Below are 12,471 nucleotides of genomic sequence, written 5' to 3' on the forward strand. Positions count from 1 at the left end.
ATCATATATAGATTATTTCCACTCAGTCTGCTAGCCACGGATCGTCGTTGTGAACATTGTGAATGTCAGTCATTACCTAGTATTACGGCCACCCTCACTACTCCTAGTCAACATTTTACTGTAGGTACTACCTAACACCAGAAAAGAGGAAAATGCACACAGATTGGCAGGGAAGAAATACATAAAAATGCCTTTATTCACAGATTACATGCTTATCTTTGTGGGAAGTCCCAAAGAATCTATAAAAGAACCTCCTGGAACTTAATGGATGAGAATAGCAAGGTCAGAACACAAGGACAATAGGGGCCAGGCATTGTGGCCCAGTGGGATAAGCCACTACCTGTGATACGACATTCCATATTGGAGTGCTGGGTCAGTCCCTGCTGCTCAGATTCCAATTGAGCTCCCTGATAATGCACCTGGGAAAGCAGCAGATGATGCCTCAAGTGCTTGGGCACCTGCCACCTAGGCGTCTGGCTTCAGGCTGGCCCAGCTGTAGCTCCTGTGGCATTTGGAGAGTGAACCAGCAAATGGAAGATCATGTGTGTGTGCACACGCGCTGTCTCACTCTGCTTTTCAAATAAGTAAATTAAAAAAATACCAATAATGAACAACAGCAAATTGAAATTTACAAATTGTTACGACTTACAGTAGCATATAAAATAATGAAATAGGCATAAATCTCACAAAATATGTACAGGGTCTGTATATAGAAAATGACAAAAATGATTAAAGAAATAAAAGGTCTGAATAAATGGAGATGTACTTTGCACCCACACATTAGAAGGCTTGATATTATTAAGAAGTGAGTTCCTCCCAACTTCACTGACTCAACACAGTTATAATGAAAATCCAGTAAGCTACTTTGTAGATGGCAACAAACTGATCTCAAGGATAGGCAAGACATAGAGTAGCCATTGAAATACTGAAGCAAAATGATGATTCACACTGCCTGAGTTCAAGACTTACTCTAAAGCTACAGTTGCCCCCTTCTTATTATCTGAATAGAAAATATGGAATTTTCTTGCACAAATGGATTTTTCTTTTGTTTTTGAGATTCTATTTTCCTGCTTTTTTGAACTCCTGGTATTTTTTCCTTAAATATCAGTCATTCTGAATTTTACCTTCTTAAAGGCTGATTACTTTGGTATTCTGTAAATATTCTTGAGCTTAGAGTTAGATTTGGGAGGTTCTTGTTAAATTGGACCAAAGCAGTATCTGGTGTCTACCAAGTGCCTTCTGAATTATAAGGCTTTCCACTCTGACTGATAGGGAACCCAGCGCAACTTGGGTGCTTCCTCCTTGTGCCATGGCAGGAAAAAAAATCCTTCTAGGCAATAAGCAGGCTCAGTTGTGTGCACCCAGTTTGTTTCCCATCTCTCAGAGGTCATTCTTCATTGCCTAAAGTCTGACACCTCAAATCATTGTTTCTCTATACTTCATTTGATTTATTTTAAAGATTTATTTTATTTCTTATTTGAGAGGTGGAGGTAGAGAGAGAGTTCTACCTGCTGGTTCCGTCCCCAAATGGCTGCAATGGCTTGGGCTGAGGCCAGGGCAAAGCCAGGAGGCAAGAGTGCCTTCCAGGTCTCTAACTTGGGTGGCATGGGTCCAAGCACTTGGGCCATCTTCTACTGCTTTCTCTGGCACATTAACAGGGAGCTGGATTGGAAGTGGAACAGCTGAGACTCAAACCAGCACCCATGTGATACTGGCACTGCAGGTGATGGCTTAGCCCGTTATGCCACAACACCTGCCACTTCATTTGATTGTTTAGTTGTTTTAGGCAGGAGAGCAAATCTGTTCTGTTATCCATCTTGGCCAAAAACTAGAAGTATTTTTTTCCTACTGTGAAATGGTGTTTACTTTTATTTATTTATTTTTTTAATCTCAGCTTTTACCTGCCATGACAGTGGAGCCACAGTTTTAGCGTATGCTCCAAAACACCAGCTGCTCATTTCAGGAGGAAGAAAAGGTTTTACGTGTGTGTTTGACCTTCGCCAGCGACAGCAGAGGCAGCTTTTCCAGAGCCACGATTCTCCTGTGAAGGCCATTGCTGTTGACCCAACTGAAGAATACTTTGTTACAGGATCTGCCGAGGGCAACATCAAGGTACGCACAGCTGACGTCACTGTCTACACCATGAGAAGAAACCTCCAGAACGTGAGGTCTTAGAGTGATGACACCAGCTCATTTAAATAGTAGTAATATCAACTCCTTTGTCATCAGCTGTGCTCACGGTTGTGTAATAGATATGTTGGTGAATGAAATAATATTGAACTTGAAAAATATGCTTAATTTATGCTAGAGAACTAAACTTTATGTGGCTATAAACATATTTCAGACATTAGAATTAGTTTGGACTCTGTTCAGTATCACATAATTTACTGAATTCAGTTTTTAGGTGCAGAGTAATACACTGATACCTTATTTTATCCTACATTGTTCCCCGTTTTTTTTTTTTTTTTTTGACAGGCAGAGTGGAGAGTGAGAGAGAGAGAGACAGAGAGAAAGGTCTTCCTTTGCCGTTGGTTCACCCTCCAATGGCCGCCGCGGCTGGCGCGGTGCGGCTGGCGCATCGCGCTGATCCAATGGCAGGAGCCAGGAGCCAGGTGCTTTTCCTGGTCTCCCATGGGGTGCAGGGCCCAAGCACCTGGGCCATCCTCCACTGCACTCCCTGGCCACAGCAGAGAGCTGGCCTGGAAGAGGGGCAACCGGGACAGAATCCGGCGCCCCGTCTGGGACTAGAACCCGGTGTGCCGGCGCGCTAGGCGGAGGATTAGCCTAGTGAGCCGCGGCGCCGGCCTGTTCCCCGTTTTTTTATATATAAAATCAGTACAATCTCTCAGTGTCTGATTCAAGAATTCTGAATGTATCCTTGTAAGCCCTGCAAATAGCAGTCCTTTTCGGATTTGATTGTTTAGAACTTGAGATTGTTTAAAATGTTAAATAACTGCACCTCACTCTGGAAGTACGCAGCTGATAAGAAGCCTTGGGAATCTGCATTTTTCCAACTCGTACCTTGTGACTGATGGCAGGTCATCTGGTTCCACTTCAGCTTGGATAAGTCACTGAAAGCACGAATTGCTGTTTTTCAGTAGTCCAGGATAGGTAGACTTAGGAGTCAGTTTCTTTCTTTATTTATTTTTATTTTTAATTTATGAAAGACAGAGTTACAGAGAGAAGTAGAGACAGAGAGAGAGGTCTTCTATCCGCTGATTCACTTCCCAGATGGCCGCAATGGCCAGAGCTGCGCCGATCCGAAGCCGGGAGCCAGGAGCCTCTTCCAGGTCTCCCACGCAGGCCCGGGGGCCCAAGGACTTGGGCCATCCTCCACTGCTATCCCAGGCCATAGCAGAGAGCCAGATCGGAAGAGGAGCAGCGGGGACCAGAACTAGCTCCCATGTGGGTTGCTGGCGCTTCAGGCCAGGGCGTTAACCCGCTGCGCCACAGCACTGGCCTCAGGCGTTTGTTTCTTCGAATTCATTAATTAAAGCACTAATGAACATATTTGCCACAGTACATTGGACTTGTTTGTTAAAACTGACAAACTGTTTTCATAATTCTCATGGTGGGGTGGGTTTACCTAGAATCATGGTGTTTTGAAAAGAATTGTGACACTATAGAGGGTAAAGCCGCTGCCTGCAACTCCAGCATCCCATATGGTTACCTGTTGAGTCCCGGCTGCTCCACTTCTGATCTAGCTCCCTGCTAATACTCCTGGGAAAGCAGCAGAGGATGGCCTCAGTGCTTGGGCCCCTGCACCCACATGGGAGTCCCAGAAGAAGCTCCTGGCTCCTGGTTTTTCCCTGGCCTGACCTTGACCATTACAACCATTTGGGGAGTGAACCAGCAGATGGAAGACCTCTCTGTCTCTCCCTCTCTCTCTGGAACTCTGCCTTTCAAATAAATAAAACTAATCTTACAAGATTTTTCTTAAAATCAAATACATTTCTCAACAGAAAATTTCTGATTTAAAATGAATTTCTTATTTTTACTGCCTTCAGTTTATAAGAAGTCATAGTTTCAGAATAAATTTATCTCTTCTAAAGTGTAGTACAAGCATCTTCATTTCTGTGAAGGACCTAAAAGTTTTTAGGACATCCTAAAAGGCTGAGTAAAACCAATTTTTCTTCAATTTTTAATGATATCACTTTTTCTGTTTTTATTTGAAAAAAAAAAACCTTTCTTCCTGTACTCTAAGAAATGCATTCATACCAATTGAACCTGCATTTGTTAAATTTTGGTTTCTGAGTACACTGCTTATTTTCAGATTTTTTAATTGATTAAACAGTAAGCCTCAGAGCCATAATACAAACCAGAGAACTAATATGAAACAAACTATGACTTACTCTTACTGGATGGATACTTAAGTATTTACTAATATGCAAGCAGTTGGTAAAGTGTAATAACCTATAGAGAATCCAGGTGTTTGCATCTGTTTTTGGAAATAATTGCACAGGAAGGAAAACTTTATATTTTTGTTTGGATCCTAAGGTAATAATTAACCCTCGTTTTCATTTTGTTTTTCTTATCTTTCAGATTTGGAGTCTGTCTACCTTTAGTCTTCTCCACACTTTTATCAATGAACATGCCCGGCAGTCCATTTTTAGGAATATTGGAACTGGAGTGATGCAAATTGAAACAGGGCCAGCAAATCACATTTTCTCCTGTGGAGCTGATGGGACAATGAAAATGAGAATACTGCCGGATCAGTTCAGCCCTTTAAATGAAGTGCTGAAAAATGATGTGAAATTGATGCTGTAACATTTTCACAATAAGGTATATAATTATTATTGCCTACTTCGTGGAAGTGGCCAACAGATGTAACATATAGCAGTCACTCTGTGCCGCAACAAGCCAGTGCTTTTTTGTTCTTAGAGTTAATTATGGAGCTTTGCCCTTGATGCACTGATGCCTTAAACATTTCACAAGGTCATTGCTGAAGTAGATTGCGTTGCTGAAGTAGAGTTGTGTAAGTAAACTGTAATAATACATACTTACAGTGTGTCATAATGAGTGTCATAGTGTTAAAGTAGTTTCCGTTTTCTTGTTGATAAACTTCTGAGTATCTTTGACAGGAAAGATGCCCTTCATGTAAATGAAGTTGCACACAGTACTCATCACCTACTCCACCACACCTCACTTCCTTTATCAAACTTACACATTTCAAACTCTTACTAATGATAGATTAATATTTGGTTAAGAATTAAATAATGAATATCTCCATTAAAACTGTCACTGGGACTTCAGTGATAAATGAGCCAAGTGGCTCGTCATGTAGTTTCATCAGTTTCCCTCTGGATCCCAGGTTGTGTGTATGTATATGTATGTATGTGTATGTATATATGTGTGTATATATATATATATATCTTACACATTTTATTTCAATTTAGTTTGTGTGTATATAAGTGAAACCCTTAAATCTTTTGATGTGTTTTTGTGCCATAGCAGTTACTGCCACCAGAATAGCAACTTGTTTTTGCAAATGCTGTTTTTCATTTTTTAAGTGTTAGAATTTTCATCTTAATTTTCAAGTAAATTTCAAGGAGATTTCTAGGATTATTATTTTGATGATTATATTGATTCAGTGAGTCTTAGTAGGCAATAAAGATTCTGTGTTGGCATATATAAGACACTTAAAAGTAAGTATATGAATTTGTTAAAGGGTTTTTGAGCATCAGATAAACATTTTACTTAAATTTTATTTTTTTCTTATTTTTTAGGTGCTTTTATCTCAAAATTCTGAAAACCTTATAGCAGTGTTTTTAGAAACAAATGTGAAAACAGTCAAATTAAATAGGTAGTATTTACAAATGTAAAATACCCTCCACATCTACCATTAATAGAAAAGTGAATGTTATATTTTATTATTTTTGCCAAAATATATTATTTTGTTATAAAATATGACCAAAATACTTAAAATGCACAATGCTTTTAACTTAAATGTGCTAACCCTATTTCTGTCGATTTTGTGCTATACATTTTCTGATTCAGAATAATAGAAAACTTGATAAATACTTGACTTTAATCAGTGAGAGTAAAGGTAGATGGGAGTGTTTAAGAAACAGTTGTATACTATTTAGCGTAAATATATTTTGTTTAGTAGGAATTATAAGAGCCTTTTTATGTAATGAAATATGGACAACTATTGTCTTGGAAATTAAAGAGTAAATAAAGCAAAGAATGAAGGGCTGGCAACATGAATTTTGTAATATCCTCAGGATACTTTTATTATAAAAGTATATTGTTAAAAGATTTTGTAAACTGTATTTCATAACTTTAAATGTGTGGAGCAAGTTGCAGTGTAAACACCGTCATTATGGAGAGAGTTTATATGCACATAATAACCTGTACCTGTAAATTGTGCAATAATGATATGACTATTTTGCCATGGAGAAATCTGTGACAGCATTGCAAACAATAATATTGTTTGATATAGCTAAGCTTAAGTTATTTTTCATTAATTTCTTCACAAATCAAGATTCAGACAGCTTTAAACACTTTAAATGAGGTAGAAAATTTACTATTATGCTTATTATAACAAAAGACATTGTGGATGAACAATTAAGCATTTTAACTGAGGGTTTATATGAATTACTATAAATTATGTAAGCCCATATGTATTTACATCCAGAGTCATAATATTTTAAATAAACAATCATGCAATGACTTTTTTGGCATGCTATTATTTTAAGTAATATTTGTGCCAATTTAATTGACTTCCAATATTGTGACATTTCTACGTGGGGAATTTTTGTATTTGTGTTTGGTTAATGTAGAGAGGATTGAATAATTTTCCCACTTCTCTCAACTTCCTTTTCTGCAGTCTTCTTTACTCAATGGGTTAGCAGTATTCAAGAAAAGTGGGAATAAAAATAGTTATATATAGTATATGTATAGTCATGAACATACATGAGAAATTTCATTATCCACATTAATGGAGTAGATACATCAAGATACAGTTTTTTAATTGTGATTTTTCTGATGCTGTGGCTTTGTAGGAAGAATTTATAATGGTGCCAATCTCATGTTCTGAAAGTGAGATTGTTAGTACCTGGAGCTATGGAGTGGTCACCTCCGTCCTCCTTTCCTGCCCCTCTTTTGCCCTTACCCTTCCTTCATTAAAAAAAAAAAAAAAAATTCTTTTAAAAAAAGCTGCAGAAGTGCCTCAGTAGTAGAAACACAATATAAAGATGCACTTTAAAAAAAATTATTTATTTGAAAGGCAGAGTTACACAGAGGCAGAGAGAGAGAGAGAGAGAGAGAGAGAGAGGTCTTCCATCTGCTATTTCACTACCCTAACGGCTGCAATGGCCAGAGCTGGGCTGATCCACAGCCAAGAGCCGGAACTTCTTCCTGGTCTCCCACATGGGTGCAGGGCCCAAGCACTTGGGCCATCTTCTACTGCTTTCCCAGGCCACAGCAGAGAGCTGGATGAGTAGAGGAGCAGCCAATACGTCAATGGCGCCTATATGGGATGCCAGCACTGCAGACTGCAGCCTTAACCCACCACACCACAGCACCAGCCCCCATGCTGCATTTTTTTTAAAGAAGAGCCATATACAACCTTGGGATTGGAGTTGTTTTTATGGTTTGTTTTTATTGTTGTTGTAGGATTTATTTATTTAAAAGAGGGAGAAGAAGGGAGAGAGAGAAAGAGAGAGAGAGAGATCTTCCATCTGCTGGTTCACTCCCCAGATGTCTGCAATGGCTGGGTGTAGGCCAGGCTGAGACCAGGAGCCAGGAGTTTCTTCCAAGTCTCCCACATGGATGGATAGGCCCAAGCACTTGGGCCATCCTCTGCCACATTTCCCAGGCCATGAGCAGGGAGGCTGATGGGAAGTGGAGCAGCTAGGAAATGAACCGGCACCCACATGGGATGCCAGCGCCACAGGCAGAGGCTTGACCCACTATGCCACAATGCCAGCCTCCCGAAGTCATCTTTTAAAAAGAATTGGAAGACAGACCTATGTATTTTACTGAACAAAAAGTTTGAATGTCATATGGCAGGGATACAGAATCAAAACTAAAAGAATAAGTAGACAGAAATTTTTATATAGCAATAAGAAGTATTTTGGTGTCCCTAAATGCAAAGAGAATTTTAAAATAAGTTATTGGAGAAATGATGAAACTGAATAAGCAACTGCCAGAACAGCACTTTGAAAAAGTTAATAAACATAAAATATATTCCATCTCAACATAAAATATATTCCATCTGATTAATGGTTGATGGAGTGCTTTTTAAAAGGCAACAACTTAATACCATTTTTCATGAAACTGGTGTAAGGTCAAAACAGTGCAAAGAAATGGGCACATTGAAACATGCCGGCCCACAGAGTACCTCAGTATTTCCTGGGTATGTATTAAAATTAAACTCACACTCCTTTCAGTGAACAGTCTTACAGTAGAGAAATTATCCTGTAAAAATAAATGTACTCATACACAAAACTCATGTGCACACAGATGTTTATTAGAATCACCTACTGTACTGGTGTAAGAAGAACTGGAAATAATCTAAATGTTGATTTAACAAATTGTAATTCACCCATTAAGTGGATTATTCTTTTTTTTTTTTTAAGATTGATTTATTTATTTGAAAGAGTTACACAGAGGAGAGGAGAGGCAGAGAGAGAGAGAGAGGTCCTCTGATGGTTCACTCCCCAATTGGCCGCACGGCCAGAGCTGAGCCGATCTGAAGCCAGGAGCCAGGAGCTTTTTCCAGGTCTCCCATGCGGGTGCAGGGAGGGCTTGGGCCATCCTCTGCTGCTTTCCCAGGCCATAGCAGAGAGCTGGATCGGAAGTGGAGCAGCCAGGTCTCGAACTGGTGCCCATATGGGATGCCGGTGCTTCAGGCCAGGGCGTTAACCCGCTGCGCCACAGCGCTGGCCCCATGGAGTATTCTTTCACCATATAAAAAGAATGTTATATATGTATCTGTTGACTTGAAAAGAGATTGGTGAGAAAAAAATCACAATATAAAGTAAAAGGCATAATCGCATGTTGTTTTTGGGATATTTCACGCTATATTTGTCTATGAACAAAGAAATGTATGTGGGAAAATATAAAACTTTAAACTTGGGGAAGGCAAGAGTTGGGGTGCTATTAAATTCTCCCACTACAAATACAGTATGATGGGTGAGAAAAAGTTTGTGTGATGACACATTTATTTTTACAGTGGAAAAATTGTCCCTAGATAGGTGTTAATTAAGTTTTTGAATCCTTTGGAATCTTCTTGGCCTCATTTCTGGGATTCCAGCAATTTAGCTTTTGATGCCACACCTCCTTTTCAGTTAATTATGAATGTGAGCAAAGACAGTTCTTAAAATAGCATCTAATTGTGTGTGTTAGGTTTTCATGTTTTGTTTTTTCTGTATTTTGCAGTTAATCACCAGGTTACATGAATGTCTGGCTGTTCAGACATCAAGAAAACTAAGCAAACTGTAATACCTCTCATGTGGTTAAGACTTTTGAGGGCTGCTTCTAATGAGAATATTTATGCAGGGGTTATGGGGGGAGAGATTGCCCCATCTGGAGTTCACAGTGGAGAAGCCTCAGTGTGTAGGGGTGGAGTCCCAGACCAGTACCCACCGCTGAGCTTGCAGGTGCACCTCAGAATGAGAGGGCTAGACGTCAGGCCAGCACATCCCCTTGACCAGGTCCGTGGTGCAGGAACTGCACAGCCGTTCACCATGTCCTTCACTTCCTGGTTACAAGTCTGAGATTCTTGTAAAATAATGAACAAATCACTCAGCGGCCACGCCAAAGCATGCTCAGTGGCAGAGGATCCACCAAAGTTGTGTGGTTTTCTTTTAAATATTTATTTGAAAGTCAGAGTTACAGAGAAAGAGAGGCAGAGAGAGAGATCTTCCATCTGCTGGTTCACTCCTGAAATGGCCACATGGCAGCATCTGGGCCACGCCAAAGCCAGGAGCTTCATCCACGTGTCCCATGTGAGTACAGGGGCCCATGTACTTGGGCCATCTTCTACTGCTTTCCTACATGCTTTAGCAGGGAGCTGGATTGGAAGTGGAGCAGCCAGGACTCACCTGGCACACACATGGGATTCCAGTGTTGTAGATGGCAGCTTTACCTGCTACCCCACATTGTGGCCCCAGCACCAAACTTTTAATGACACATATAAGTTAGGAAGCAAACATTTAAGACCCCACACCCCAACCCCACATTAGGGCAAAAGACAAATGTTTGGAAAAGGGCACATAGAGTGAAGAAGGGTTCTACTGGTAAGTAACACACCATGAACCCGACTTCCAAAGGACTTCCAAAGGAGCTCTCATTCTGATCTGTGGAGTAGAACAAATCATAACTGGTTGATGAGGAATGGGAAATAACATGTGGCAACTGTACTTAATTAGATGCTGAGAAATTGGTTCTGGGGGACAGGAAGGCATTGTGGGAGAAGGTGATGTCCCCTGAGGCTTACTGGTAAAAGGGAGGAAGGAAGATAAAGGTCTTACTTAGCGGGATGTCAATCCAAAAGGGACAGACACCTCCCAAAAGATACTTTTTTTTTTTTTTTTTTTTTTTTTGACAGGCAGAGTGGACAGTGAGAGAGAGAGACAGAGAGAAAGGTCTTCCTTTGCCGTTGGTTCACCCTCTAATGGCGCTGCAGCCAGCGTGCTGCGATGGCAGGAGCCAGGTGCTTCTCCTGGTCTCCCATGGGGTGCAGGGCCCAAGCACTTGGGCCATCCTCCACTGCCTTCCTGGGCCACAGCAGAGAGCTGGCCTGGAAGAGGGGCAACCGGGACAGAATCCGGCACCCCGACCGGGACTAGAACCCTGTGTGCCGGCGCCACAAGGCGGAGGATTAGCCTAGTGAGCCACGGCGCTGGCCAAGATACATTTTTTAAAAGGGAAGAACTTCACAAATAAAATACTGCTTCTGAACCCCAAACAACACCCTTTCTCCACGGAACTCTACACTGCTGTATTCTCTCCAGCTGGCCCTAGGATTCCTATTGTAACTTCACCTGTCAGGTTTCCACTAACACAGGGGGAAAAACCGATCTCTGTATAAAATCTTACCATAAATATTTTTCTTGAACATACAGAACCACTCCAAAAAGTCAAATCATGAAACAAAAGAAGACAATAATTCAAAACATTACAACTTGAATTAATTGAACTAGCAACTGCATTCATAAAACAACACAGGAATTAGAAACTCAAAAGCTTAGGCCGGCTCCACGGCTCACTAGGCTAATCCTCCGCCTGCGGCGCCGGCACACCGGGTTCTAGTCCTGGTCGGGGTGCCGGATTCTGTCCCGGTTGCCCCTCTTCCAGGCCAGCTCTCTGCTGTGGCCCGGGAAGGCAGTGGAGGATGGCCCAAGTGCTTGGGCCCTGCACCCGCATGGGAGACCAGGAGGAAGCACCTAGCTCCTGGCTTCAGATCAGCGCGGTGCGCTGGCCGAAGCATGCCAGCCGCAGCGGCCACTTTGAGGGTGAACCAACAGCAAAAGGAAGACCTGTCTGTCTGTCTGTCTCACTGTCCACTCTGTCAAAAAAAAAAAAAAAAAAAAAAAAAAAAAACAACTCAAAAGCTTAGAGGAGTACATAGTAGGAAGATGTGTAACAGGACTTGTGTGAACTAAGGCATCCAAGACATGGCAGTTGAAGCTGTCCAAGACAAAGTGAGTTAAGAGGTCAGACAGGCTGGCGCTGCTGCTCACTAGGCTAATCCTCCACCTGCGGCGCCGGCACACCAGGTTCTAGTCCTGGTTGGAGTGCCAGATTCTGTCCTGGTTGCTCCTCTTCCAGGCCAGCTCTCTGCTGTGGCCAGGGAGTGCAGTGGAGGATGGCCCAAGTGCTTGGGCCCTGCACCCGCATGGGAGACCAGGAGGAAGCACCTGGCTCCTGGCTTTGGATCAGTGATGCGCGCCGACCGCAGCATGCTGGCATTAGCAGCCATTGGGGGGGTGAACCAATGGAAGGAAGACCTTTCTCTCTTTCTCTCTCACTGTCTAACTCTGCCTTTCAAAAAAAAAAAAAAATAGAAAAACAATGTGGTGCAGAAAGGAGCCTTGACCCGTTCGTGGTGCTTCAGTATCAAGTTGTATGATCCAGGTACATAGACTCCCAGGAGACTAAAGAGAAGGGGAAGAGAAAATATTTGAAGAATAACAGTTTAAAATTTTCAAAATTTGTTTAAAACTAAACTTTGATATATAAGAAACTCCTAACAGGATGAACACACACCCCATCAAGAGACATAATACATTGCTGAAAATCATTGTTAAGACCATCTTGCCAAGAAAAGTGACACATTTTGCAAAAATTTAAACAGGCATCATATTTTTTCTGAGAAGCTTTAAAGTGGAAAGAAGAAAAACTCAAAGATAGCAAAAATGAGTAAAATAAAGCCCTTTTTAGATAAAAGCCAAGCCTTGGCCAGCACTGTGGCTCACTTGGCTAATCCTCTGCCAGCAGCACCAGCATCCCATCTGGGCGCCA

At 41.5% G+C, this 12,471-nt stretch overlaps 1 protein-coding gene across 13 annotated transcripts in view; it reads left to right on the forward strand.

Moving 5' to 3' along the window:
* DMXL1 (Dmx like 1) overlaps nt 1–12,471 on the forward strand; it is a 180,923-nt gene that overhangs the window by 165,790 nt on the left and 2,662 nt on the right. For 10 of the 13 annotated variants that reach the window (XR_016235169.1, XM_070076024.2, XM_070076026.2 and 7 more), the window contains 2 exons: nt 1,895–2,112; nt 4,543–6,673. Coding sequence is in view for 10 of the 13 variants with exons in the window: in XM_070076024.2 (XP_069932125.2) it covers nt 1,895–2,112; nt 4,543–4,767 (443 nt within the window). In the remaining 3 variants the exon portion in view is untranslated. Of the gene's footprint in view, nt 1–1,894; nt 2,113–4,542; nt 6,674–12,471 lie in introns of those variants that run through there. The other 3 variants (XR_016235167.1, XR_016235168.1, XM_089334832.1) reach the window with 1 other exon arrangement.

Source organism: Oryctolagus cuniculus, chromosome 6 (genome assembly GCF_051225735.1).
Source record: "Oryctolagus cuniculus isolate XC-2025 breed Fujian yellow rabbit chromosome 6, ASM5122573v1, whole genome shotgun sequence".
NCBI lineage: Eukaryota > Metazoa > Chordata > Mammalia > Lagomorpha > Leporidae > Oryctolagus > Oryctolagus cuniculus.